Genomic DNA, 21,874 nt, shown 5'->3' on the forward strand with positions numbered 1-21,874 from the left:
CCCCAAGGGCCCCATCTGCGAGTGCGGCTACACCTACTGCGCCTCAGTCCTCAAGGCGATGAGTACGTGCCAAGTTTTTCTTCTCCGTGTCGTGTGAAAAAAAAAAAAGGCTGCTGACAAGGACTTGCAGAAACGCCGTGGTCCAACAAGGAACTCACAGACGCGTACTGCAGCACGGTCAACGCGTCGTGCCCCAACGGCAAGCCGGCGAGCGACGTGAACAATGCCGTCTTCATCTGCCTCTGCAAGGAAGCAGATCAAAAGGTCGGCACGGACCTGGACCTCTTGTGCGGGTGCGACAAGTGCCTGAATGTCGGGCCGGATTTCAGAGGCCGGTGCGAGACGCCGTGCTATGGTCACAAGTAGTTGTGGATTTTGCACGAGTGTTGCTCTTTATTTGGTTTTACAAGGAAGCACACGCTGGAGGATAAAAGAAAAACGATGATGGTCTTGCTACAGTATTCCGACATGGGACGGAAATTGCTACACACACCTTGCCCTTCTCTACGCTCGTTGGCCCACCTAGCTGGGCGTTTTATTTTTTTCATTATTATTCATTAATAGAAAACATGCAAGATGACCGAATCCGCGGCCAGCCAGGTTCGCCGAGTTATCAATGCATGCACAGGTGCAGGAATGGGTAGCGTATAATGGTGAGGGGGGGTTGCGAGATGCGAGCTGGCCATTCTATTATTAACAGAATGGCAACCCCGCGGCGCAAGTACACGCCAAGAGCGCAGTGAATTTGCTATAGCAGCTGACCATGGAAACCATGGAACAGGGGGGGGGAGCTGCTTGCAGTCTTTGCGCTCGAGGACAGCTGCTCGCCACAGTTCACTGTTTCAGCCTCCAAGACTCTGGGTTCATGCAAAAGACCAAATGCCTTGAGCTTCAATTCTTGTATGTAGTTACTGGACAATGGCATGTTTTTAGGGTAGTGGCAGGTGGCAGGTGTCCCACCCCCAGGTTTTAGCGCTCCCCTCCCCCCACTACAGCGATGGGCATTACTCGGACGTATTGATAATTCCTTGATGGATGGTGACAGCCTCGAAGCCCGTCCAAACTACCAGCCATCATGCTACCTTGCAACTGGCGCCGTAGCTTGCAGTAGCGCTGCGTCATGAGTTTCCCCTTGTGGAGGCACCGGCCACGCGCCGTCCCTCCCAAGCCAGCCACAGATGGAAGCTGTCGGTGTTTTTAGTACATTTTGGGGCCGCCCGACAGCACTGGGGTGTGTACCTGAAAGTTTTGTGCCCTGGGTGGCTGTGTCTTGTCTTGCTGCCCTTGTACAGTCCCCTTCCCCTCCTCCTCAGCGCCTTTGTTTTTCTTTCTCTTCTTCTTCGTCCGTTGCTTCTCTCCTTTTTTTTTTTGCTGCGTTGCTACACCTCATCCTTCACGCGAGCTGTACCTCGCATCTCCGGCCCTGGCTACTCGGAGATCGCATCCACAGTAGCAAGCTCCGCCATCGGTGACTCAAGATCGCCCATCGGCTACACGCAAAAAAACACCACCACCGCCGAACCGGACCCTCGCGAGCTTCCTCTTTTTTTTTCTTCTTTCCCTTCCTCCGCACCCCCAAAATACTCCAGTCGCCGCAGATGAGTGCCGTCTAGAAGCAATGGCGTCCCATTTCCTGCGCCCATTGGCTTGCGAGCTCTCTTCGTCCTCGTCTGCCGCGCCCGCTCGACTTGCGCGCATCAGCTTCCAAGGTATTACAAACGGCTCAAAGACAACTTTCCCATTCTGGCTTCCCGCAGCGTTTTGCACGACGCGCTGAAAAACCAATTTGCCTCGGGTACCCAATATTTTCTCCTGGCCAGTTGCTAACGCCAATTCGCCCCGTGCTAGATGGCAGACTGCTGGTCAGCAGCAGCAGCAGCAGCCGCCGACGCCGGTGGCTCACCACGCTCAACAAGGCCTCGTCCACCGCCTCCTCCTCGGTGCCCGCCGCCGCCGCCGCAACGCCGCTCGCTCTTGCCCGCCGCCATGCCGCGGTAGTCGCGCTCCTCCCGCCGCCGCCCAAGCGCTACTCGACCGTCGTGCTCCCGCAGACCACGCCCTATGCCCAGCTCACCGTCGGCGTGCCCACCGAGACCTTTGCCGGCGAGCGCCGCGTGGCCGTCACACCCGCCAACGTTGCCGTGCTGCTGAAAAAGGGCTACGCCAAGGTCCTCGTCCAGCGCGGCGCCGGTACCGCCGCCGACTTCCTCGACTCGGCGTACGAGAAAGCCGGCGCGACGCTCGTCGCCGACGCCGCCGCCATCTGGTCCCAGGCGCACATCGTGCTCAAGGTCCGCGGCCCGTCCCTGGACGAGGTCGACGCGATCCGGGACCACCAGACCATCATCTCACTGCTACAGCCCGCGCAGAACAAGGCGCTCGTCGAAAAGATTGCCAGCCGCCACGCCACGTGCCTCGCCATGGACATGATCCCGCGCATCTCGCGCGCGCAGGTCTTTGACGCCCTCAGCAGCATGGCCAACATTGCCGGCTACAAGGCCGTGCTCGAGGCCTCCAACGTCTTTGGCCGCTTCCTCACCGGCCAGGTCACGGCCGCCGGCAAGATCCCGCCCTGCAAGGTCCTCGTCATCGGCGCCGGCGTCGCCGGCCTCAGCGCCATCGCCACCGCCCGCCGCATGGGCGCCATCGTCCGCGGCTTCGACACCCGCCCCGCCGCCCGCGAGCAGGTCCAGTCGCTCGGCGCCGAGTTCATCGAGGTCGAGATTGACGAGGACGGCTCCGGCGCCGGCGGCTACGCCAAGGAGATGAGCAAGGAGTTCATCGACGCCGAGATGAAGCTGTTCAAGGAGCAGGCCAAGGACGTCGACATCATCATCACCACCGCCCTCATCCCCGGAAAACCCGCCCCCAAGCTCCTCAAGATGGACATGCTCGACGTCATGAAGCCTGGCAGTGTCATTGTTGATCTCGCTGCCGAGGCAGGAGGCAACTGCGAAGCCACCAAGCCGGGCGAGCTGGCCGTCTACAACGACGTCAAGGTTATTGGTACATGAGAGCCACGCCTCTTCACTTGTGCGCACCTTCACTAACACTGCCTGTACAGGCTACACCGACCTCCCCTCGCGGCTGCCCACCCAGTCCTCTACTCTGTACTCGAACAACATCACCAAGTTCCTGCTCTCTATGGCCCCGCAGGAGCAGGCCTTTGGCATCGACCTTTCCGACGAGGTTGTGCGCGGCGCCATCGTCACCCTCAAAGGCGACATCATACCGCCCGCCCCGCGCCCCGCGCCGCCGCCTCCGGCCGCCAAGCCCGCCGCCGCCGCCGAAGCCGTCCCCGAGCCCGTCGCGCTCACGCCCTGGCAAGTAAAGTCGCGCGAGGTCGGCTTCGTCACCGGCGGCATGGCCTCGGTGCTCGCGCTCGGCAAGTTTACCAGCCCGCTCTTCATGTCCAACGCCTTTACGTTTGCCCTGGCCAGTCTGATTGGGTACCGCGTCATCTGGGGCGTCGCCCCGGCCCTGCACTCGCCGCTCATGAGCGTCACCAATGCCATTTCCGGCATGGTTGGCGTCGGCGGTCTGTTCATCCTCGGCGGAGGGTACCTGCCCGGCACTATTCCCCAGACGCTCGGTGCGCTGAGCGTTTTGCTCGCCTTTGTCAATGTCGGTGGTGGCTTCGTCATTACCAAGCGTATGCTCGACATGTTTAAACGTACGTCTGACCCGTGGCCCCGTCGCACTGCAATTCTTCTGACGTGGTGAAAATAGGCCCTACTGACCCCCCCGAGTACCCCTGGCTTTATGCTGTTCCTGCTGCCGTGTTTGGCGGTGGCTTCGTCGCGGCCGCGGCGACCGGTGTTGGTGGCCTGGTCCAGGCCGGCTACCTTGCTTCCTCTGTTTTGTGCATCGGCTCTCTTTCTAGTCTGGCCTCGCAATCCACTGCCCGCATGGGCAATATGCTCGGCATGCTCGGTGTATCTTCCGGTGTCCTGGCCAGCCTGTTGGCTGCCGGCTTCTCTCCCGAGGTCTTGACCCAATTTGGCGCACTCGCTTCCATTGGTATTCTTGCTGGTAGGTTTGCGCTAATCAATCATTGTCAAGGAATTGATACTGACCTGGCCTCTCTAGGTGCTTTGATCGGCAAGCGCATCACGCCCACTGATCTTCCCCAAACCGTTGCTGCTTTGCACTCTGTTGTCGGTCTCGCTGCTGTCCTGACCAGTATTGGCAGTGTCATGGCCGGCATCCAAGACATTTCCACCCTGCACATGGTCACTGGCTACCTCGGTGTTTTGATCGGTATGCGCTCTTCTCTTCGTCCCCCGTCTTTATAGTTAACAGTGGCTAGGTGGCATCACATTTACTGGCTCCATCGTTGCGTTCCTGAAACTGGGCGGCAGAATGTCTTCCAAGCCCAAGATCCTGCCTGGGCGACACTTTATCAACGGCGGCCTCTTGGCCGGTAACATGGCCACCATGGGCGCCTTCATCACCATGGCGCCCGGCGCGCCGCTGATTGCCGCGGGCGCGCTGACAGCCAACGCCGTCATGAGCTTCATCAAGGGGTACACGACTACGGCGGCCATTGGCGGCGCCGACATGCCCGTCGTCATCACGGTGCTCAACGCCTACTCGGGCTTCGCGCTCGTCGCCGAGGGCTTCATGCTGGACAACTCGCTCCTGACGACGGTCGGGGCGCTCATTGGCGTGTCGGGCTCCATCCTCTCGTACGTCATGTGCGTGGCCATGAACCGGTCGCTGACCAATGTCCTCTTTGGCGGGCTCTCGGCGCCGGCGGCCGAGGCGCAGGAGTACCAGCCGCAGGGCGAGGTGACGAAGACGTCGAGCGACGAGCTGGCCGACGCGCTGCTCAACTCGGAGTCGGTGATCCTCGTCGTCGGCTACGGCATGGCCGTGGCCAAGGCGCAGTACGCCATCTCGGAGATTGTGGCGCTGCTGCGCGCCAAGGGCATCACGGTGCGCTTCGCCATCCACCCCGTCGCCGGCCGCATGCCCGGCCAGTGCAACGTGCTGCTCGCCGAGGCGAGCGTCCCGTACGACATTGTCCTCGAAATGGACGAGATCAACGACGACTTTCCCGACACGGACCTGACCGTCGTCATTGGCGCCAACGACACCGTCAACCCGATTGCCATGGAAAAGGGCAGCGCCATCGAGGGCATGCCCGTGCTGCACGCGTGGAAGAGCAAGCAGGTCGTCGTGATGAAGCGTGGCATGGCCAGCGGCTATGGTAAGTGATGCGTGCGAAGTTCGCATGCTGTGACGTGCTGACGAGGTGTTGCAGCTGATGTACCAAACCCCATGTTCTACATGCCCAACACCAAGATGCTGTTTGGCGATGCCAAGGATACTTGCGAAGGTACGATTCTTCCAACCCTGTGTTTTCTCCAGCCCGTACTAACAAAACTCTGTGCAGCCATCAAGACGGCCCTTCAGTCCAAGTAGTAGACATTTTTTGATATACACGTGCGCCATTTCGGTGTTGCCTTGCGAGTTGGAAATTCTCTTGTCATGGCAATATCTTGGGTAAATTGTGGTAGATGAGATGTTTTTTGATCGGAGCAAAAGCAATGCCCGGGTTTCAGTTTTCATATAGTGGTTCCACCTTGGTCTAAAGTTCATCCAGTTCACACGAGTCTCAAAGTACCAAGCGATGATGATGTTTTTCTTGTTGATTGTGACAAGGTCAAGATTGGCTCCAGCTATACCTCTAATTATGTACACTCCTGTCTACCCCCACAAGCAAACCTCCTTGCCTCGACCACGATTTATGATCTCGGTGCCGCGACGGGCTGCCAGGCGGTAAGCTTGCTCTTGGTGCTGCAAAAGTTAAAAAACAGAGTTAGCACCCGCTTTTCCTCACCACATCTTCGACTTGGGGAAAAAAAAAACGCACGTGTTGTATGTCTTGAAGGCGCCGGGCGTCTGCGTGTAGTTTGGCTTGGGCAGAGCGGGCTCAAACTTGCGGGTGCCGGCGGTGAGGAGGGGGTCGTCGCCGGGCACGGCGTCGACGACGTAGCTCATCCAGGCGTGCCAGCCGGGCTCGATGTGGGCGGCGTCAAAGTCGTGCTTGGCGTACTCGACCCAGCGCGTGCGCAGGGGCAGCTCCTCGCCATTCTCAAAGTACTTGTTGCCGGCGCGGTCCTTGCCCATGTATGTGCCGGCCTTGGTATCGCCTGCAGGGTGTGCCCTCATACGTTAGCCGGTGTTGTCATTCGTCGAGGTGTTTTGATGGTCAAATTGCGCGTGGAGCGGGGGAGGAGGCATCAATCGTACCGATATACTAAAAGTTTGAGCGAAGCACACGCTGCGGTCAGCCATTGTCCATGCTTTTCCATCTCGTCGTTGTGCCGTCTGGGTTCCGTCGTCGAATACATACCCACATCTGAACCAAGTAGTCCTGTTGAACGTCAGCGTCTTGTTTCCCTGGGGGGGGGGGGGCGGTGATCCATTGGGGTCCGGGGCGCGACGGCCCAGTTCGCCTCGTACCTTGATTCCAACCTTGCGGATGTTGCGCAGCGTTCGCGGAATGGTCGACATGGCTGCGGGTGTGTTTGGCGAAGCAATCAATCGTCGTGCGAGAGTCAAAGGTTCGGTCGGAATGATGCTGCGAGTTGGGCGGCTCATCTTCGGCGGGTACCCACTTTACGCCGCTCAAGAGCCAATGGGAGCTCCGTTGAAGCTAAGATCTAGTAATAAAATAGAGTACTTAAATACTTATTGGATAGAGAGCCGGTTTCTCTAATTAAATTCAATAGGCCATTTAAGTAATTTTATTATAAATTCATATACAATCAAGATTATACTATTTATAAGATAATATAAAGTAAAATCCCGGCTTTTTATACCAGAGATCTCTATTAGCCAGCCAGGACCCACACAAGCCTCGCAGTCTCAACGAATGCATGACTCGTGAAAAACCACTAAACACACAATGGAGGCCAGTATTGCTAGTCTGTCCAAGCATCAGATCTCGCAGTTCTTCGCGAGGCACACCCCCTGCACGCAAGCAGAATGTAACGCAACCGCCGACCTCATCGCGGGTACCTCTGTCAACCCAACTGCTGTGCAAGGCGGAGACAGCTACACCGTTATCGGTGGCAAAGTCATTGTCCAGTTTCGCGCCGGCGACTCTGCTCTCGACCTCGAGCTTCTCCAATGTGTCGGACAAGCCTACCCGGGCTTTACACCAGTTCCCTCGAGCAGAGGAAAGCTCGGTAAGCTCGACATCTATACCATGGATGATGTGGGCGGTATCTCGATGTATCTCGCGCGGGTCGACCTGCAAAAAGATGACTGCAAGCTCCTGCACCAAACTGTGCAAGACTATGCTAGGTTTGTGAACACTACCGCCGCTTGGTTTAAACGGGGGCCCGTGCAACTGACTGTGCCGATGCAGGTTCTTTGCCTCCGCCTGGCTCAATAGGCCAATGTCACTGACGTGTCCAAACCCCGGAGACCTATTCGCCAGCTACTCGTCGCAGCTCTCGCAGCTCTCAGCAGGGATGCCCCAGCGCTATCGCTCAACTCTGGACAGACTCATCGCGCAGCTTCCACAGCTCTTTGACGGGGCATGGCCTATGGTGCCCAACCACACCGACCTCCTGGAGAACAACATCCACGTCGACCCGGTGACGGGGAAGCTCAAGGGCATCTGCGACTGGAGGGACGTCGAGATCAGCCCCTTCGGCATGTCGCTGGGCGGTCTCGAAACTATGCTCGGGGTCGGCATCATGAAACCGAACGGGACCACTGGCTGGCGCTACCATGCCAACCAGCAGGCCCTTCGAAAGCTGTTCTGGGACGTGTTTTACAGCACCACAGGACTCGTCTCCCAGGAGCAGAAAGACCGAATCGAGGTAGCAAGACTGGTCGGCCTGTTCCTCTCCAATGGCTTCACCAGTGACGGGCGCGGCAGCATGGTCCCTGCCGGTGAGGGAAGCCATGGCGTGGGGTTTCTTGACGCAGTTCTCAACTTGGTGTGATCAGGCATACTTGTGAACAGGTACTGCATTGTAAATGCTTGTCACGGGCTAGATTCTGGGAGAGACTCGGGTAGTGGCCCTCGTTGCATGTCACAAACGGTCGCAACCGTTTGACCACGACACCCATGCTAAGCAATTGCCTAGTAAACCAAGAAGAACCATCGCGTAGAGATGATGAAGACCTCCTCCTTTTAGATTCTTAAAATCTTTCCTCTTTATAGTAAGATCGCTAGGTATGTTAAATCTCATGTGCGGCGAACAGGAAGAGCGGCATCTATTTCCTAGGACAAATTCCCTACACCTTTAGGCAAAGACCGTTCACTTTCAAGTTTTCTACGTTCCCTGTTCAAAGTCGTGGATTTCATCAGCGAAAACTGAACCTCGGGTGCCGTGCCTCGCTGTATTACAGCCTTGCTTGTCTCTTGGCCACTTATAATAGTTTGCTCTTGTCCCCAAAGGCATTTTCTTCTTGAAATTCTTGACGCTAAGGAAACACTGCCTGATATGGTCTAGTGGCTCTCTAGAAGACTCCACTATGGTTATGAGAATCAACTCGCATCACACCCTCAGGCGTGTTTTGCAATTCCTTGGCTGTGGATGAGCGTCTTGCCTTCTCCTTTGAGGTTTATCCTGGTGCTTAGAGGTGAAAACATGTTTGCTCGAAGCTGCTGCCGATGCGTCACCCGCAGGCGCCTCCAATCGCGACCTTCACAGCTCTCCATCGCCAGAGCGCAAGCTCGCCACTATGCGACGCCGTCCGGCGTGCCTACACCAGCGATCAGCAAAGCCGGCGTGCTGGCGCCCTTTGTCACTGAGCTCGACAAGCTCGCCCCGAGCATCGACCTGCGCGGTGACCAGATCCAGATCCTACAAACACCGACCGAATTCTACGAAACCCTCAAGGTGAACCACCCATTTCTCCTATCCCGCCGCCCACGTCCCAACTAACGGCCGGCTTCTTCGCAGGAGCGCATACGCAACGCCAAGAGCCGCATCTTCCTGTCGACCCTGTACATTGGCAAGTCGGAGCGCGAGCTCATCGAGACGCTGCGGGACGCGCTCCGGCGCAACCCGCAGCTGACGCTGAGCATCCTGGCCGATTGCCTCCGCGGCACGCGCGAGGCGCCGGACCCGTCGTGCGCGTCGCTGGTGGCGCCGCTGGTGGCCGAGTTTGGGGCCGACCGTGTCGAGGTTCGCATGTACCACACGCCCAACCTGACGGGGCTGCGCAAAAAGTACATCCCCAAGCGCATCAACGAGGGCTGGGGCCTGCAGCACATGAAGCTCTACGGCGTCGACGACGAGATTATCCTGTCCGGGTACGTTTTGCCAAGATGACTGAAACAAGAACCAAATGCTGACTTTAAAGTCAAGAGCCAACCTCTCTACCGACTACTTCACCAACCGCCAGGACAGATACCACCTCTTCAAGTCCAAGCAAGTCACCGATCACTTCTGTAACATCCACCATGGCGTCTCCTCGCTGAGCTTCCTCGTCACGCCCTCTGACCAAGCCGCCGGCTTCACACTCGCTTGGCCCGCTACCAACCCGACACCCTCCCCTCTCGACGACCCTCACGCCTTTATTCGCGGCGCCACGTCCCTCCTCACACCGCTCCTCGCCGCGTCCGGCCGCCCACCCCCTTCGGCCCTCGACGACACGCGCGTGTACCTCCTCGGGCAAATGTCCCAAATCACCACCGCGCCCGACCCGTCCACCGAGCTGCCCGTCATCACCAGCATCCTGACGCGCCTCGCCGCGCCTGCCTACCGCGGCTCCTCATGGACATTTACCGCTGGCTACTTCAACCCCGCCCCGTCGCTGACCAGGCTGCTCCTCGCCACCGCCTCGTCGGCGCGCAACAACGTCGTCATCACCGCCGCCCCCGAGGCCAACGGCTTCTACCGCGCGCCGGGCGTCGCCGGCCTGCTGCCGGACGCGTACACGCTGCTGGCGAAGCGCTTCGTGCACGCCGCGCACCACGGCGGCCGCGGCGCCGACATTGCCCTCAAGGAGTGGCGCCACGGGACCGTCGGCCAACCCGGCGGCTGGACGTACCACGCCAAGGGCCTCTGGGTGGCCATGCCCGGCGACGAGGCAGCCGGGCCGTCGATGAGCGTCATTGGCAGCTCCAACTACACGAAGCGCAGCTACTCGCATGATCTCGAGGTCGGCGCCCTCATCGTGACGCGGGACGAGGGGCTCAAGGGAAGGCTCAAGGGCGAGCAGGAGTGGCTGCAGGAGCACGCGCGGACGATGACGAGAGAGGACTTTTCGACGAATGAGCGCAGGGTCGGCCTCAAGGTCCGCATCGCCATGTGGATCGTGTCGCTCGTCGGTGGCGCGTTGTAGAAAGTAGCCCTTCATTTCGTTTTAAACGGGGAGCCGTGGCCTCGCCTGTTCGCATAAGCAAGATACCAGTAGAATAGACACATTTGCATATAGAATCCGGACAATCGCGAGGAACTGTCAAGTATACAATGCTGACATAAAATAATACACTCTACAGGTGGTTTGATATGGTACAATATGGCTGACTTTATGCAACGACTTTTGATTGCACAGTTTGTATTTCCCTGCTCACGCGTGTTTACAACACTTTCTCACCAGTTTGAGGCCCCTTTCCCGGCAGACCGCCAACCACAATGCGGGTGACCAAATCACTCTGGTGCTGCTCCATCATCTCCTTGAGCACGCTCCTCTCCATGACAACCTTGCCCGTCTCGAGCAGGTCCTTGACATCCACGTCGGGCAGGCCCAGCGCGCGTCCCTCGCCCGGGAGCCCCGCCATGGCGGAATACAGCCAGTCCCGGCGATCCCCCGTGACGAAGAGCGTGCGGCCGTCGGCCCGGCCGAGCCGCAGCGCCGCGAGCACGCCGCGCATGTACTTTTCGAGGTAGGCCTCGCGCAGGCCGTCCTTGAAGTGGTGGGCGACGCGGGCAAAGTCCTCCGGGACGGCGAGCTCCATGCCGTCCTCGCAGACGACGAGCTCGCCGCGGCGGTAGCGGTAGCTGAGGGCGGTGCGCCAGGCCTTGTCGTAGACCTTGCGGTTGAGCTTGGTGCCGAAGTCGCGCGGGTGCGGGCCAAACGTCTTGCCGCCGCCCTTGATGGACGGGCTCTGGCGGGTGCCGAGGCGCGCGCGGCCGGAGCCCTTTTGCGGCCGGATCTTGCGGTGCGAGCCGTGCACCTCGTAGCGTGTCTTGCTCGAGGCGGTGCCCTGCCGCGTGTTGTCGCCCTCGAAGACGACGGCGCTGTAGAGCAGGTCTCGCCGCAGCGGCAGGTACAGGTGGTTAACGGACCATTGCTCGAGGGAGGTTGGTTCGAGGGCCGGGAAGCTGTGGATGGTGACGGGGACGGTGCTGACTGTTGGCAGGTACGTCGTTAGCTTGGTGAGTTTGGGGAGAGATTGGGGTGGCTGCGTACTTGGGTTCCAGGATTGAATGATTTTTTGCGGTGTCGAGGTGGATCTTGTGATATCGGAGGCTGGCGACTCGGTAGCCATGGATCGAGTAAAGGTTCTGCCAACGGTAGCTGGCTGCGGGTTGATTAGAGATCGCAAGACGACAAATAGGAGAATCGTTTGGAGAGGACGGACCTTGGTCGCTGATATCCGCAGCGCTGCTAGCGCCTCAGAGAGGCATCCTGTGGTTCTGGCCGCCATTTTCTAACAAACTATACGTCGTCCTGACACGCAATGGATGCCGATTCGACGTCTGACTTGTACAATCGATGTCGTTGTCGCAATGGCGAGCGAAGCACCGGAAAATCGTGACACCAAGAAAAAAACGGGCCGGTGTGCTTCCGCCAGCGAGCAAATTTCAGTGGGGCGCTGGCCTCCTGCAGCTTTTCAGGCAATACATCACGCTCGACTTTCCTGCAGCCCCAAAAAGAATTCTAAGCATCCTCGGACAATCACAATGTCAGGGTGTCGTGCGGTCACAAGACCGCTGACGAGGCAATTGACACCACAATGCGTCATCCGGACGTTTTCGAGCACCCCCGTGCGCGCCTCCGAGACGACGACGACAACTCAGGAGCCCACATCAACGACGACGACGACAGGCACGACGACGCCGAGCGCTCCGGACCTCCTCGACCCCAACACGGTCCCGCGCGAGCGCGAGCAGGAGCTTATGGACCAGGGCACGATGCCCATCGGGTCGCGGCGCCGCCGCGAGGCGATCCGCACCACGGGCAGCCTGCCCTTTGAGCAGCTGCCGTACCAGGCGTTCCAGGAGGCGCGCAAGATCCTCGCCGCGGACCGCGCGACCAAGGTGGCCAGCCTGCAGGCCACGGTCGCCAAGGCGGCCGCGCTCGAGGCGCAGGACGCGGCCACGGTCAAGGGCGGCGAGACGATGAAGCAGATCCGGCTGCGGAGCCTGCGCAAGGAGGCGCACCGGCTGACGATCCTGGCGGACATCAACGACCCCCTCGTCAAGCGACGCTTCGAAGACGGCCTCGGTACGCTTGTGGACACTGCCACTTCTCCTCCGAGTTGACTAACCAAAAACGTGCAAACAACAGGTGACATGACCAAGCCCATCTACCGCCACCTCGCCGAGAAAAAGTGGCGCGCGTACGACTACAAGCTCATCCAGCAGCGCATCGCGCAGTTCAGCATCGTCCCCGACGTGCTGCCCAAGCTGGACCCCGTCGTCGACGTGCAGCTCTACTTTGACGGGGCCAAGATCCCTCCCGGGGGCGTCGTGCCCAGCCACGTCTCGGAGCGCGCGCCGCGCCTCAAGGTGCAGGCCTTTGACGGGCAGGGCGAGCGGCTCGTGACCGTCGTCGTCGTCGACGCCGACGTGCCCGACGTCGAGGCCAACGCCTTCTTCAAGCGCTGCCACTACGTCGCCGCCAACGTGCCCCTGTGCCCGTCCCGGCCCGTGCTCGCCCTGCCGCTGCTCGCCGACGCCGACGTGCCCGTGCCGTGGCTGCCGCCGCACGCCATCAAGGGCGCGCCCTACCACCGTCTCGCCGTCTTCGTGCTCGAGCAGACCCCCGGGCAGACGGTCGACGCCGCCAGGATCAAGGCGCTCTACGCCGCCGCGCGCGACCGCTTCTCGCTCAAGTCGTTTCGCGACAAGTTTGCCCTCACGCCCGTCGGCTTCACCATGTTCCGCAGCGAGTGGGACGAGCACACGGCCGAGGTCATGGCCCGCAGCGGCGTCGACGGCGCCGATGTCGAGCTCCGTCCGCAGCGCGTCTACAGCCTCAAGCCCGCCATCAAGGCGCGCGGCTGGGAGGCCAAGCACCAGAGCGCAAAGTACCTCCACCTGAACAAGTACACGAAGCGCATCAAGGGCATCTCCAACGCGCGGGGATGGACCAAGCGTCGCTGAGTGGCGGAGACGAAGGGGTGTTCTACCCACGTCTTTTGTCATGTATACAACCTATTCTTTCAGTTTCATTGTAACATTGTCAGCATATACATGTGGTGGAGGGCACACATGTGTCCATTGAATGATTTAGTGGTAGCGAGGAGAGAGAGAGAGAGAGAGAGAGTAGTTGCGACCAAAAGTTGCAGCTGAATCATATTGTACTATATAAAACCCCGAAAGGTCAACATCAAAGTCGTTAAGAAAAGATGATCCATATCAAACGCCCTTTGAAATTTCCGGTGAATTAAGAAAAGTTATCAAGACCCATTTGAAGAAAGCAAGAAACACTTTTTCAACAGGAAAAAAAATCGCCAGTACCGTATGCCCGTTGCCAGTGCCTCCAAAGTCGTGTGTAGTTTGTTCTTGTGGTCATGATCGCGTGCAGATAAAGGAGTACCAACGCCAAGCAGAAAGACAAATTAGATGAAAAAGCGCACAATGTCGTGTAGAAGGGGTGCGAAAATGTTGGTACAAAAAAATGACAAGAATAAGGAAGAATCATGATGTCTCGTCATGTCTGAATGGAAGACATCATAAGTAAATCTTGATTGAAGATGTTGTTGTTTTGGTCAACTGCGTCTCCAGCGCCGCCGGGCCGCAGATCATTGGAGTGGATTTTGTCAAAGGGCGATTCGGAGCCCGCGGGAGCAAACATGTTGTTGAGAGAATCTGCTCCCTAGGTAGTTAGTATGCAATTCCATTCACTCCCCAAACATACTCATCCGCCCACGTACCATTCATCGGCGGTGTCGCCGTTAGGGAACCCTGCAGCGGTGACTGCATCTGGGACATGGATGCGGCGGAAAGTGTCGCACTGTGGGCGGCAGCGTTCTGCTGCATCTGGGCGGCGCTCATGCGACGGACGAAACTGTCGGCCTCGTTGCGAATCCAGTCGTCAATGTTGGCGTCGTTGCAGGCGCCGTGGGCCATGACAAAGTTCTTGAGCTGGGCCACCTCCTCCATGAGGTCCTTGACCTCGGCGTGGAGGGACTTGTACCGACTCTCGAGCTCCATCTTTTTGCGTTCGAGGCCGTCCTGCCACTGCTTCTTGCGCTGGCGGCACTTGGACGCGGCGGCGCGATTCCTCTCAAGGTTACGCTTGCGCCGTTTGTCGGCGGTGCCGGTAGCGGCGCCGCCCCGTTTGGACTTGGTGGGCGCCGCATTGGTTTTGGACCGTGTCGAGGCGGCGGGCATTTTGGTCTTGCTTCTCGTTTTGGGGTTTTGTGGTGTGTCGTCGTCTTCCTTCTCAGACTTGTCGTCGTCGTTTTCTGTGTCGGGCGTGGATAATCGCGGCACAGACGAGGTGGATGTGGTACGAGAGGAGGATGTGTCTTTCTCAAAGAGCGGCTGTTCCTGATTGTGCTGATGCAAAAGAGCGACAGGGTCGATGGATAGATTGGTTCCGGCAAGCATAGCGGATAGGCCGGGGTCTAGTTGTGAGTTATTCATGACCTGTGCCGAGCGGGTGAGTGCGGTGTTTGGTTGTTGGGAGCAGCGTGAGATTGCTCAGTTGGCGTGTAAGAGGTGCAGGCCAGTGTGGTGAAGAGGAAGGAGCTGAGCGGCGTGTCGAAGATGAATTGGGGCAGTTTCTAGCAAGCTAGCAATGAAATCCGACGAAGAATGGAGCTTCGTGGTCGAGGAATTGAGGTTGATCTTGTATGGGTGAATAGCGTTTGACAGCTGTGGCGAAATGATGTAGGTGGTGTATGTGTGTAGGAGAGTGATGGGACGGATGAGGTGGTGGTAAAAGAGGTCGTTGCGGCAGGAGGAGCCCAGCCACACTTCTGGGGCGTAGCATATATATGGGATTTTACAAATTGGCACAAAAACGGCAAGGAAAGGTGACTTGAGAACGCAGTAAGAAAACTGGGAATATGGACATTCTGCTCCTGCCGGGTTGAGCCACTGCCATCATCGGGGAGGAAGGAGGGGGGAGCAGTAAAAAAGCGGGAGCCACTCACGGGGCAAGGAAAACGGTTGCACCGCCAAAGCCTAGATCGACGATCCCAGGCTTCATCGAACTTTGCCAGCAGCTGCGTGGCACAGGCGAGAAAGTAAAAAAAAAAGCTCGGTCTAGTGAACTAATTAGAAGTGCTGGCCCGCACATTGGAAACCAAATAAGAGGGGAAACGAAGACGCAGAGCCAGGGTTTTTGGTCTGCTGGCGGATGTGGCTTGACCGCAATCAATCGAAGGTGGTGGTCTAAAACCCAAAAACCTGGTAGGTTTCGCCCGCACGGCCGTGTGCGGGTGCTTTCCAGAACCATCAGTGAAGAAAAGCGGCGTACATAGTCAAGCAAAGAAATAATATTGATGGTAGTAAGATGGAAATAAAAACAACAAAATAAAAACACAAAAATACGACGCCAATCGACACATGCCATGTGGTCCGGCAAGTCCTGTCCTTTTTTTTTTGGACATGTGTGGCTGAAGCTCCATGCTCCATAGAAGAGAGTGACTGAGTGAGGGGAAAAAAGCGGCCACCAATATTACCAATATTGAGCATTATCTTGCCTGCCTAGTCACAGTTCTGTCGCTGCTTGCCTGTCTGAGGAGACGTCGTCCTCCCCCGAATCAACCAACTAGATGCCCCATGGATTCTCTGTGACTCGAAGGCGGCACTTGTGTGGCGGTGCAACTCTTGTTTTCTTTGCTGGCCATCGTTGCCTTGGCTGCCCTGCATGTAACCTGGTGAGGGGAAGGAAGCCTGGGCTCCCCGCATTGGGCGATCGTTCGCCGCTCCGGGAAGTTTGCTCCGGCTACCTGCGCTACTTACACCCTGCACCAACGCCCGCCTACAATTCATGTACCTTCCAAGCTCCACACCACTACATAATAAAAAGCAAGCTTTCTTGCAAGTTTTGGACCAGACTACAATTAATCCCATTTCTTGATACCATCCGTGGTCCCTTGTCCTCATTGGATGCGTCCATTCTATCTGCCTTATTAGCCACCCACGTAATTCGATCTCAGCAAGCACAACTTGCATTTTTTTTCCCGAGTACAAATTACCAGACCCGTCAAACCCGTGTTGCCGGAAGCTACCCCAACCGTCGGAAAAGGTGCAAGCTCGCCAACAAATCTAGGTTGCCGCGGGTGTTTCCTCACCAGGACCAGAAACTCCACACCTTTTCTCTCGTCTCGTCCAACTAAGTTTCTACCCTGGTTTCATGTTGATCATTTTTTTTCTTTCTTCCCTTTTCTTTTCTCCAAATGCCGAGTTCTGGAAACAAACCTGGGAGAATAGTTCGGTACATGGCCAAAGACGTCATTTCGGCCAACCAAAGTTTTGCTACCTAATACAAGACCATGTTCGACACTTTCGCCACCAAGGCCCCAGTCTACAACGTCCTTTGTAAAATAGCCCAGCTAAGCACTGGATTGCATGTGCTAGTCCAGGGACCTTTGTTTTGCTATTCGCTCTTTTTTTTCCCCATCTTGTTCCTGCCTTTTCCATTTCTCTGCCTGTTCCAATGTCCCTGGTCCAACACGTAGTCACCTGATGTCGCGCCGGCGCACGTCAACCCCTCCCCCACCCACATTCAGTGGCGAGACGCGCCCCCACCGCGTCTCTCACGCCCTCACTTGTACAATCTCAATTCCATCCTCGAAACAACAGTACATCAAGTCAATTCTATCATAATGTCGGAACACATTGCCTCTCCGCGCATCACCGCACCCAACCTCGACGCCTTTGTCAACAAGCACGTCAGCATCGTCGGCAAGGTTACCCAGCTGCGCGGCGACCAGGCCACTATTGACGCCGACGGCACCGTCACCATTCTTCTGAACCGGGTACCGTCTCTTCTCTCCCAGCACTCCCTTTTTCCCTGCTTGAAACCCAAAAGTTAATATGGGGCTGATTTTTGTAGGAAGCGCACCTCACCAATGGCAACGCCGCCCTCTTCATCGGGAAAGTCAACCCCGACCTTTCCATCAAGGCCCTGAGCTCCCGCGACGTCGGCGCAAACGTCGGTATGTCCCATTTCCACCCTTCCCCCCAAAACGTCACCCGATCTTGACACTCTCACAGACATGGGTCTCTGCTCCCAAGTCGCCGAGGTCACCCAGCGGTACAAGGCCCTCTTTGGCGGCGCCGACAACTGAAGCCGCCGCTCTGCGGCCGACCACGAGCCCCGTTACTGGCCGGCCCGGGTGGCCATGGTATGGCCGCTGGCGGCGGAAACTATGCCTACGACTGTGAGCGAGGTGGACGCCACACTTTGGACGCAAGAGTCGACGTCAACAGCCGCGACCGTGGACGATGATTATGATGATGATGATGGCGCATGGAGTCACCCTGCATCACCTGCGTGGGAGGCTGGCAATCTTCCCGAGTCGCCGTATATCCCCTCTGCGCAACCCGTGTTTTATCCCTTTTCGCCACCCGCTTCGGGTATCGGTCCGCTGACCCCTGTTCGACGGCTCTCGAACACTGGCAACTCCTGGGTCTCGGAGCTCGATACTGACTTTGAAGTAGAAGAAATGGTCGATGACATGCTGCAGGTCGTCTCTGGAATGGTGCTGTAAATCATACAGTATAATAGTAATAGTCCATGCCAATCGATACTTTTATTCCGTGATTGCAAATTCTGCTCTGTCTGTTACAATAATCGACTTCCTCCCCTATGAAACAATAATGAACCGATTCATCTAGTCCTACAGCTCGCACTCCACTGGTTGCTTGCCTCAGGATGCAACACGCTCAAGTGTCCTCATTCCTGTCCATATCAAGCAGTTCCTTGGCTGCCATCCACAGCTCAGCTACTTCGTCAATGCTGGCCGGTCTCGGACGCAGTCCACCCTCCTGCTGGCCTACAGGGGCTCGCCTACCCAATTTTGGCTCCTCGCCACACTCTGTACAAGTTTTGCTTCGTCTGCTCTCCGCACTTGTACGGGGCCCATCATTCCTCTGTTCCGGAACGGTCTCCCCGGGAGTAGCCTGTTCTTCCTTGCCATCCACCGTGGCAAATCGGACCCGAGCAGCTGCAGCCACATACTCATTATCCAACTTGAGGCCGCTCGCTGATGCGTCGCCCTGCTGCTCGCTTTCTTGCCATCCAGGTTGCTCCGATGCAATCGCCGCATCACGAATACCCTTTAGCCGCTCGGTGAACCTCTCAAATACTAGAACTCTTTTCTCAGCAGATTCAGCCCTGCGCCGCCACATGCCAACATCTTGTCTCAGTTTGCACGTTTCGTCTCGTCGCTTATCTTCTGTTCCCTTTTGCAACGGGTTCGACCCCATTTGTTGTTTGATAATTTTGTCATGGAGAGATATAATAACGCGATATAGCGGAATTACCGCCTCGGAATCCGGATGCAACTCGGGCGATAACTTGTATCCGTGACACACATTCAAGTGCCGAATGATGGACTCTGGCCTCTTATACATAGGCAAACCTTCCTGACAGCACGTGGCCCATGAATCGGGCTCTTCATGGTCGTTGTACGGTCCACGTTTCTTGTCGCTGCTAGCCTGAGAGTGTTTGATTCGACTTTTGCCGGCATTGATCAGGCTCTTTATCGCCGACGCTCTCAATGAAACCCCGTCACTTACAGAGGAACGTAGCACCTTGGCCTGAGGGCTTTTCTGCAGGACGCCGTTTCTCCAAACTACCACTGGGGCACACTGATTCGGCTTAAACACGTCATCATACTTTCGTGTAGTCGAGTCTGCCAGTGGGCCACTTCTCGATCGTTTTAGCTTCCTCGGATTGGTCTTGACTGGACTGTTTGGATGGCTGCCTTTGCCAGTCTTTGGCATACCACTTCCGCTTTCAATATCGCTCGGCGTACTGACCATTCCAAAGCCATGAGCGACGTCTTCCCCAGGGCTGGGCGTACCTCTACCTTTGATCGGGCTACCAGTCAGAGGTTCGTAATTCTTTCGTTTGTATCGCTTCAGTTGGTACTTTGAATCTGTCGCTGGAGATTGCGCCCCGCTCATCCTAGGTGGTACAGCCTTGGTCCCCTGTGCACTGCCAGGGAACATTTCGATATTTTCTGTCTTTGTCCCGCTAGGGGTCTCTTGAGACATTTCACCAGATACCGGGGCTGACATGGCAGGTGAATAGAACTGAGGAGGGGTGTCTTGTCCTGAATTTACACGCCTGTTAGGTTCTCGTTTTGGGGGCGGTCTGGTTTCGTCTTTTCCTAGCACTTGATCCTTGCTACTCGGGTGGATTTGGCCTCCATCAGCAGCTTCCGGTCGAGGCTGGTTTAGCGAATCAATTGACGATAGTCTGGGTGGAACTGTGAACCTCTTCCTTTTCACGGGAGATCCCATCTCTGTTTGGGTTCCTTCAGTCATGGTTGATCGGTTTGCTTTGGGCTTTGCTTCTGCATCTGGGGTCATAAAGTGCTTGCCAGGCCCGGTTTCCTCTTCAATTACGGCTTCATTTCTGACGCGCGCATTCTTGGGGCTCTCTTCTATAGTAGGGCTCAGAGTGTTAACGCTAGCCTTTTGCCTCAGAAAGCCGGAAGCTCGTTTCGCTGGGATTGGGGGCTTGTTCAGGGCGGCAAACCCAAAATCGGCATCTTCTGTCGTGTTTCTAGTAACAACCGCCGAGCTTGGTCTTATTTGAGGGAAATCACTTGGGATTTTTGTCAAAAAGGCTTCCGAAGCGGACGGCCGAAGTGACGGTCTGCTGAAGCTGCCGCCAGACGTATGTCTTCTTCTGTGAGTGCCGAGTGACTTCATCTGCCGAACAATGTCTCTCCAATTCGAAATCAGCATTTCTGTCACTCTATTTGCAATGAGGATCTTGTCAACGGCCGGCTGAACGTTCTTGATGCTACTTCCGGGCCTGTTCTTTCGCGTGTCCTTGCGAATTTGCTGCGTAGCTGGTGGCAGGAGGATAAGACCTGAGTCTAGAGCGGCGATCTTCATTGTGTATGATGCGAGCAAGTCGCCAATAAGTAGCGGTCCAAAGCAAATGCTGAGCGCACCATAACCCATCAGGTCTGTTGTCGGCAGTGGCAAGCCAGACTCGTCTTCTCTTGGGGCCACCTCCGCAATGCGACCAATCATGCTGAGCAGCCCGAATATTGCACATATCAACTCTCTTCGGTATTGCGATTCGATTGTCCCAATGGCTAGTGCGATCAATCTTGCTCTGACCTTGGTTTGATTGGTTCGTGGAAACTCGGGTTCCGCATTTAGCTGTGATTGGATAGCTATGAACGAGTCAAATAGTAGAAGAGAGCCGAGTATGCCACCGGGCAATGTTGACAAAAGTCTCTTCAATGTTGACGCGACATCGTGAGCTGAGTAATGAATATGTAGTGGCAATGTTGCTGATCGTACGGTTCCGGAAATATCGGCACCGCTCTTATCCATGTGGCAGTAGTAGTCGAATAAGGCTCCAACAACCTTCATAGAGCCAGGAATTCGAAATATCCCACGCGTGTTAGCATGTTGTGCCACGTATTGGGCGGTCGCCCGTATGCATGTTGGCAGTATCAAAGCACACGGTGCATACTCGGTTGGCAGATAGAGAGAACTTTTGCCGCTGAGGCGCACCATAGATTGAAGATCTAAAACACTTGGAGCTTCCCTTTTGCTGTGAATTAGATGTGCCAAGTCAGATGCACTTCGTCGGTGTCGGGATCTCAGAGAATCGCGGTCTCTAGAATCGGAAGGCAACCGGGAACCAGACGAGAACATTCGACGAAACCATCCACGCTTGGGCTTTTCGTTGTCATCCTGTGGTTGTTAATCTTCTCTGTGAATCTGGGCTACATCAAATCTTACTGGTTTGGCTGGGTCAAAATCATCGAGTATCAATGGTCGAATTCCATGCTTTCATTCGTTAGCTCCCGAACAACTCAAGCGACACTAACGCGTACCTTTTTGGCCAAGCGATTGTATTCCTGCACAAATATGGCCCGGTCTTCGACCTCGTCGGCATCTTTGAGCAGACCGAGGTCGCCGCTAGTCGAGGTCCAGGTATGACTGCTGAACAGAGGGCGGCCATTGTGCATCAGGCTGTGAAAAGTCGAGCTCGCAGGTAGGGGTCTGCCAAAGGCGCTCTCGGAGAGCGGCAGAAGTGGCGGGTTGATGGACGGAGGGTACTGGGGTGTGTTTGCTTTGGATGCCATGACCAAACCTAACGAGTCGGATCAGCCACGCATGGTGTTGCAAGACCAGAGACAAATGGATACGGGCATGGATGGGAGAAGTGATGCGGTCCTTGGGTAGTAGGTAGGTATGTGGTTGGCAGTTGGCAGTTGGCAGTGTGCGGTACTTGGTACTGTTGGCTGTTGACACCTGCCAAACGCGCGCGGCCGCGGCAGGCCAAACAAAGTGCAATGCCTTACTTAGGTAGGACAGAAACATGCAGTTGACAGGTCAACCTGGCTACCTAGCAGCCCCAAGACGGGCAGTTGGCAATTCGCTGGGCAAGGGAAAGGTACTCTAGGACGCTGAACGGTCAATTGCAGAAAATGGCATTTTGAGCTTTGAAATTGAAAGAAATATCCATGTGCCGTGGTGTTGACAAACGCGGCCCTACATCCCGTCTA

At 56.6% G+C, this 21,874-nt stretch overlaps 9 protein-coding genes across 9 annotated transcripts; 5 read left to right on the plus strand and 4 right to left on the minus strand.

Annotated features, from left to right (window-relative positions):
- Positions 1 to 1,618: 1,618 nt before the first annotated feature.
- CCM_09408 (NAD(P) transhydrogenase) lies at positions 1,619 to 5,427 on the plus strand (the record flags this gene model as incomplete). Its single annotated transcript, XM_006674542.1, has 8 exons — positions 1,619 to 1,709; positions 1,849 to 3,006; positions 3,065 to 3,673; positions 3,730 to 4,032; positions 4,090 to 4,260; positions 4,310 to 5,212; positions 5,267 to 5,341; positions 5,399 to 5,427. 8 exons carry the CDS (start codon positions 1,619 to 1,621, stop codon positions 5,425 to 5,427), a joined length of 3,339 nt encoding a protein of 1,112 aa, XP_006674605.1.
- Positions 5,428 to 5,750: 323 nt separating this feature from the next.
- Positions 5,751 to 6,522, minus strand: CCM_09409 (NADH:ubiquinone oxidoreductase 13.4kD subunit; the record flags this gene model as incomplete). The annotated part of the gene is made up of 3 exons (XM_006674543.1): positions 5,751 to 5,802; positions 5,879 to 6,158; positions 6,267 to 6,522. The coding sequence occupies 3 exons, from the start codon at positions 6,520 to 6,522 to the stop codon at positions 5,751 to 5,753; spliced, it is 588 nt and encodes a 195-aa protein (XP_006674606.1).
- A 2,096-nt stretch (positions 6,523 to 8,618) lies between these two features.
- Positions 8,619 to 10,320, plus strand: CCM_09410 (CDP-diacylglycerol-glycerol-3-phosphate 3-phosphatidyltransferase; the record flags this gene model as incomplete). Its single annotated transcript, XM_006674544.1, has 3 exons — positions 8,619 to 8,870; positions 8,934 to 9,286; positions 9,342 to 10,320. 3 exons carry the CDS (start codon positions 8,619 to 8,621, stop codon positions 10,318 to 10,320), a joined length of 1,584 nt encoding a protein of 527 aa, XP_006674607.1.
- Positions 10,321 to 10,558: 238 nt separating this feature from the next.
- Positions 10,559 to 11,629, minus strand: CCM_09411 (60S ribosomal protein L4; the record flags this gene model as incomplete). Its single annotated transcript, XM_006674545.1, has 1 exon — positions 10,559 to 11,629. The coding sequence occupies one exon, from the start codon at positions 11,627 to 11,629 to the stop codon at positions 10,559 to 10,561; it is 1,071 nt and encodes a 356-aa protein (XP_006674608.1).
- Positions 11,630 to 11,885: 256 nt separating this feature from the next.
- CCM_09412 (mitochondrial large ribosomal subunit YmL35, putative) lies at positions 11,886 to 13,310 on the plus strand (the record flags this gene model as incomplete). The annotated part of the gene is made up of 2 exons (XM_006674546.1): positions 11,886 to 12,429; positions 12,493 to 13,310. 2 exons carry the CDS (start codon positions 11,886 to 11,888, stop codon positions 13,308 to 13,310), a joined length of 1,362 nt encoding a protein of 453 aa, XP_006674609.1.
- A 550-nt stretch (positions 13,311 to 13,860) lies between these two features.
- CCM_09413 (activating transcription factor 7a) lies at positions 13,861 to 16,070 on the minus strand (the record flags this gene model as incomplete). Its single annotated transcript, XM_006674547.1, has 3 exons — positions 13,861 to 14,018; positions 14,084 to 14,779; positions 15,932 to 16,070. The coding sequence occupies 3 exons, from the start codon at positions 16,068 to 16,070 to the stop codon at positions 13,861 to 13,863; spliced, it is 993 nt and encodes a 330-aa protein (XP_006674610.1).
- A 920-nt stretch (positions 16,071 to 16,990) lies between these two features.
- CCM_09414 (DNA replication factor A subunit Ssb3) lies at positions 16,991 to 17,455 on the plus strand (the record flags this gene model as incomplete). Its single annotated transcript, XM_006674548.1, has 3 exons — positions 16,991 to 17,143; positions 17,221 to 17,323; positions 17,382 to 17,455. 3 exons carry the CDS (start codon positions 16,991 to 16,993, stop codon positions 17,453 to 17,455), a joined length of 330 nt encoding a protein of 109 aa, XP_006674611.1.
- Positions 17,456 to 17,509: 54 nt separating this feature from the next.
- On the plus strand, positions 17,510 to 17,878 carry CCM_09415 (uncharacterized protein; the record flags this gene model as incomplete). The annotated part of the gene is made up of 1 exon (XM_006674549.1): positions 17,510 to 17,878. The coding sequence occupies one exon, from the start codon at positions 17,510 to 17,512 to the stop codon at positions 17,876 to 17,878; it is 369 nt and encodes a 122-aa protein (XP_006674612.1).
- Positions 17,879 to 18,053: 175 nt separating this feature from the next.
- Positions 18,054 to 21,689, minus strand: CCM_09416 (Rho GTPase activation protein; the record flags this gene model as incomplete). Its single annotated transcript, XM_006674550.1, has 4 exons — positions 18,054 to 18,572; positions 18,654 to 20,723; positions 21,200 to 21,459; positions 21,515 to 21,689. The coding sequence occupies 4 exons, from the start codon at positions 21,687 to 21,689 to the stop codon at positions 18,054 to 18,056; spliced, it is 3,024 nt and encodes a 1,007-aa protein (XP_006674613.1).
- Positions 21,690 to 21,874: the final 185 nt, after the last annotated feature.

This window comes from Cordyceps militaris (assembly GCF_000225605.1).
Source record: "Cordyceps militaris CM01 unplaced genomic scaffold CCM_S00009, whole genome shotgun sequence".
Classification (NCBI taxonomy): domain Eukaryota; kingdom Fungi; phylum Ascomycota; class Sordariomycetes; order Hypocreales; family Cordycipitaceae; genus Cordyceps; species Cordyceps militaris.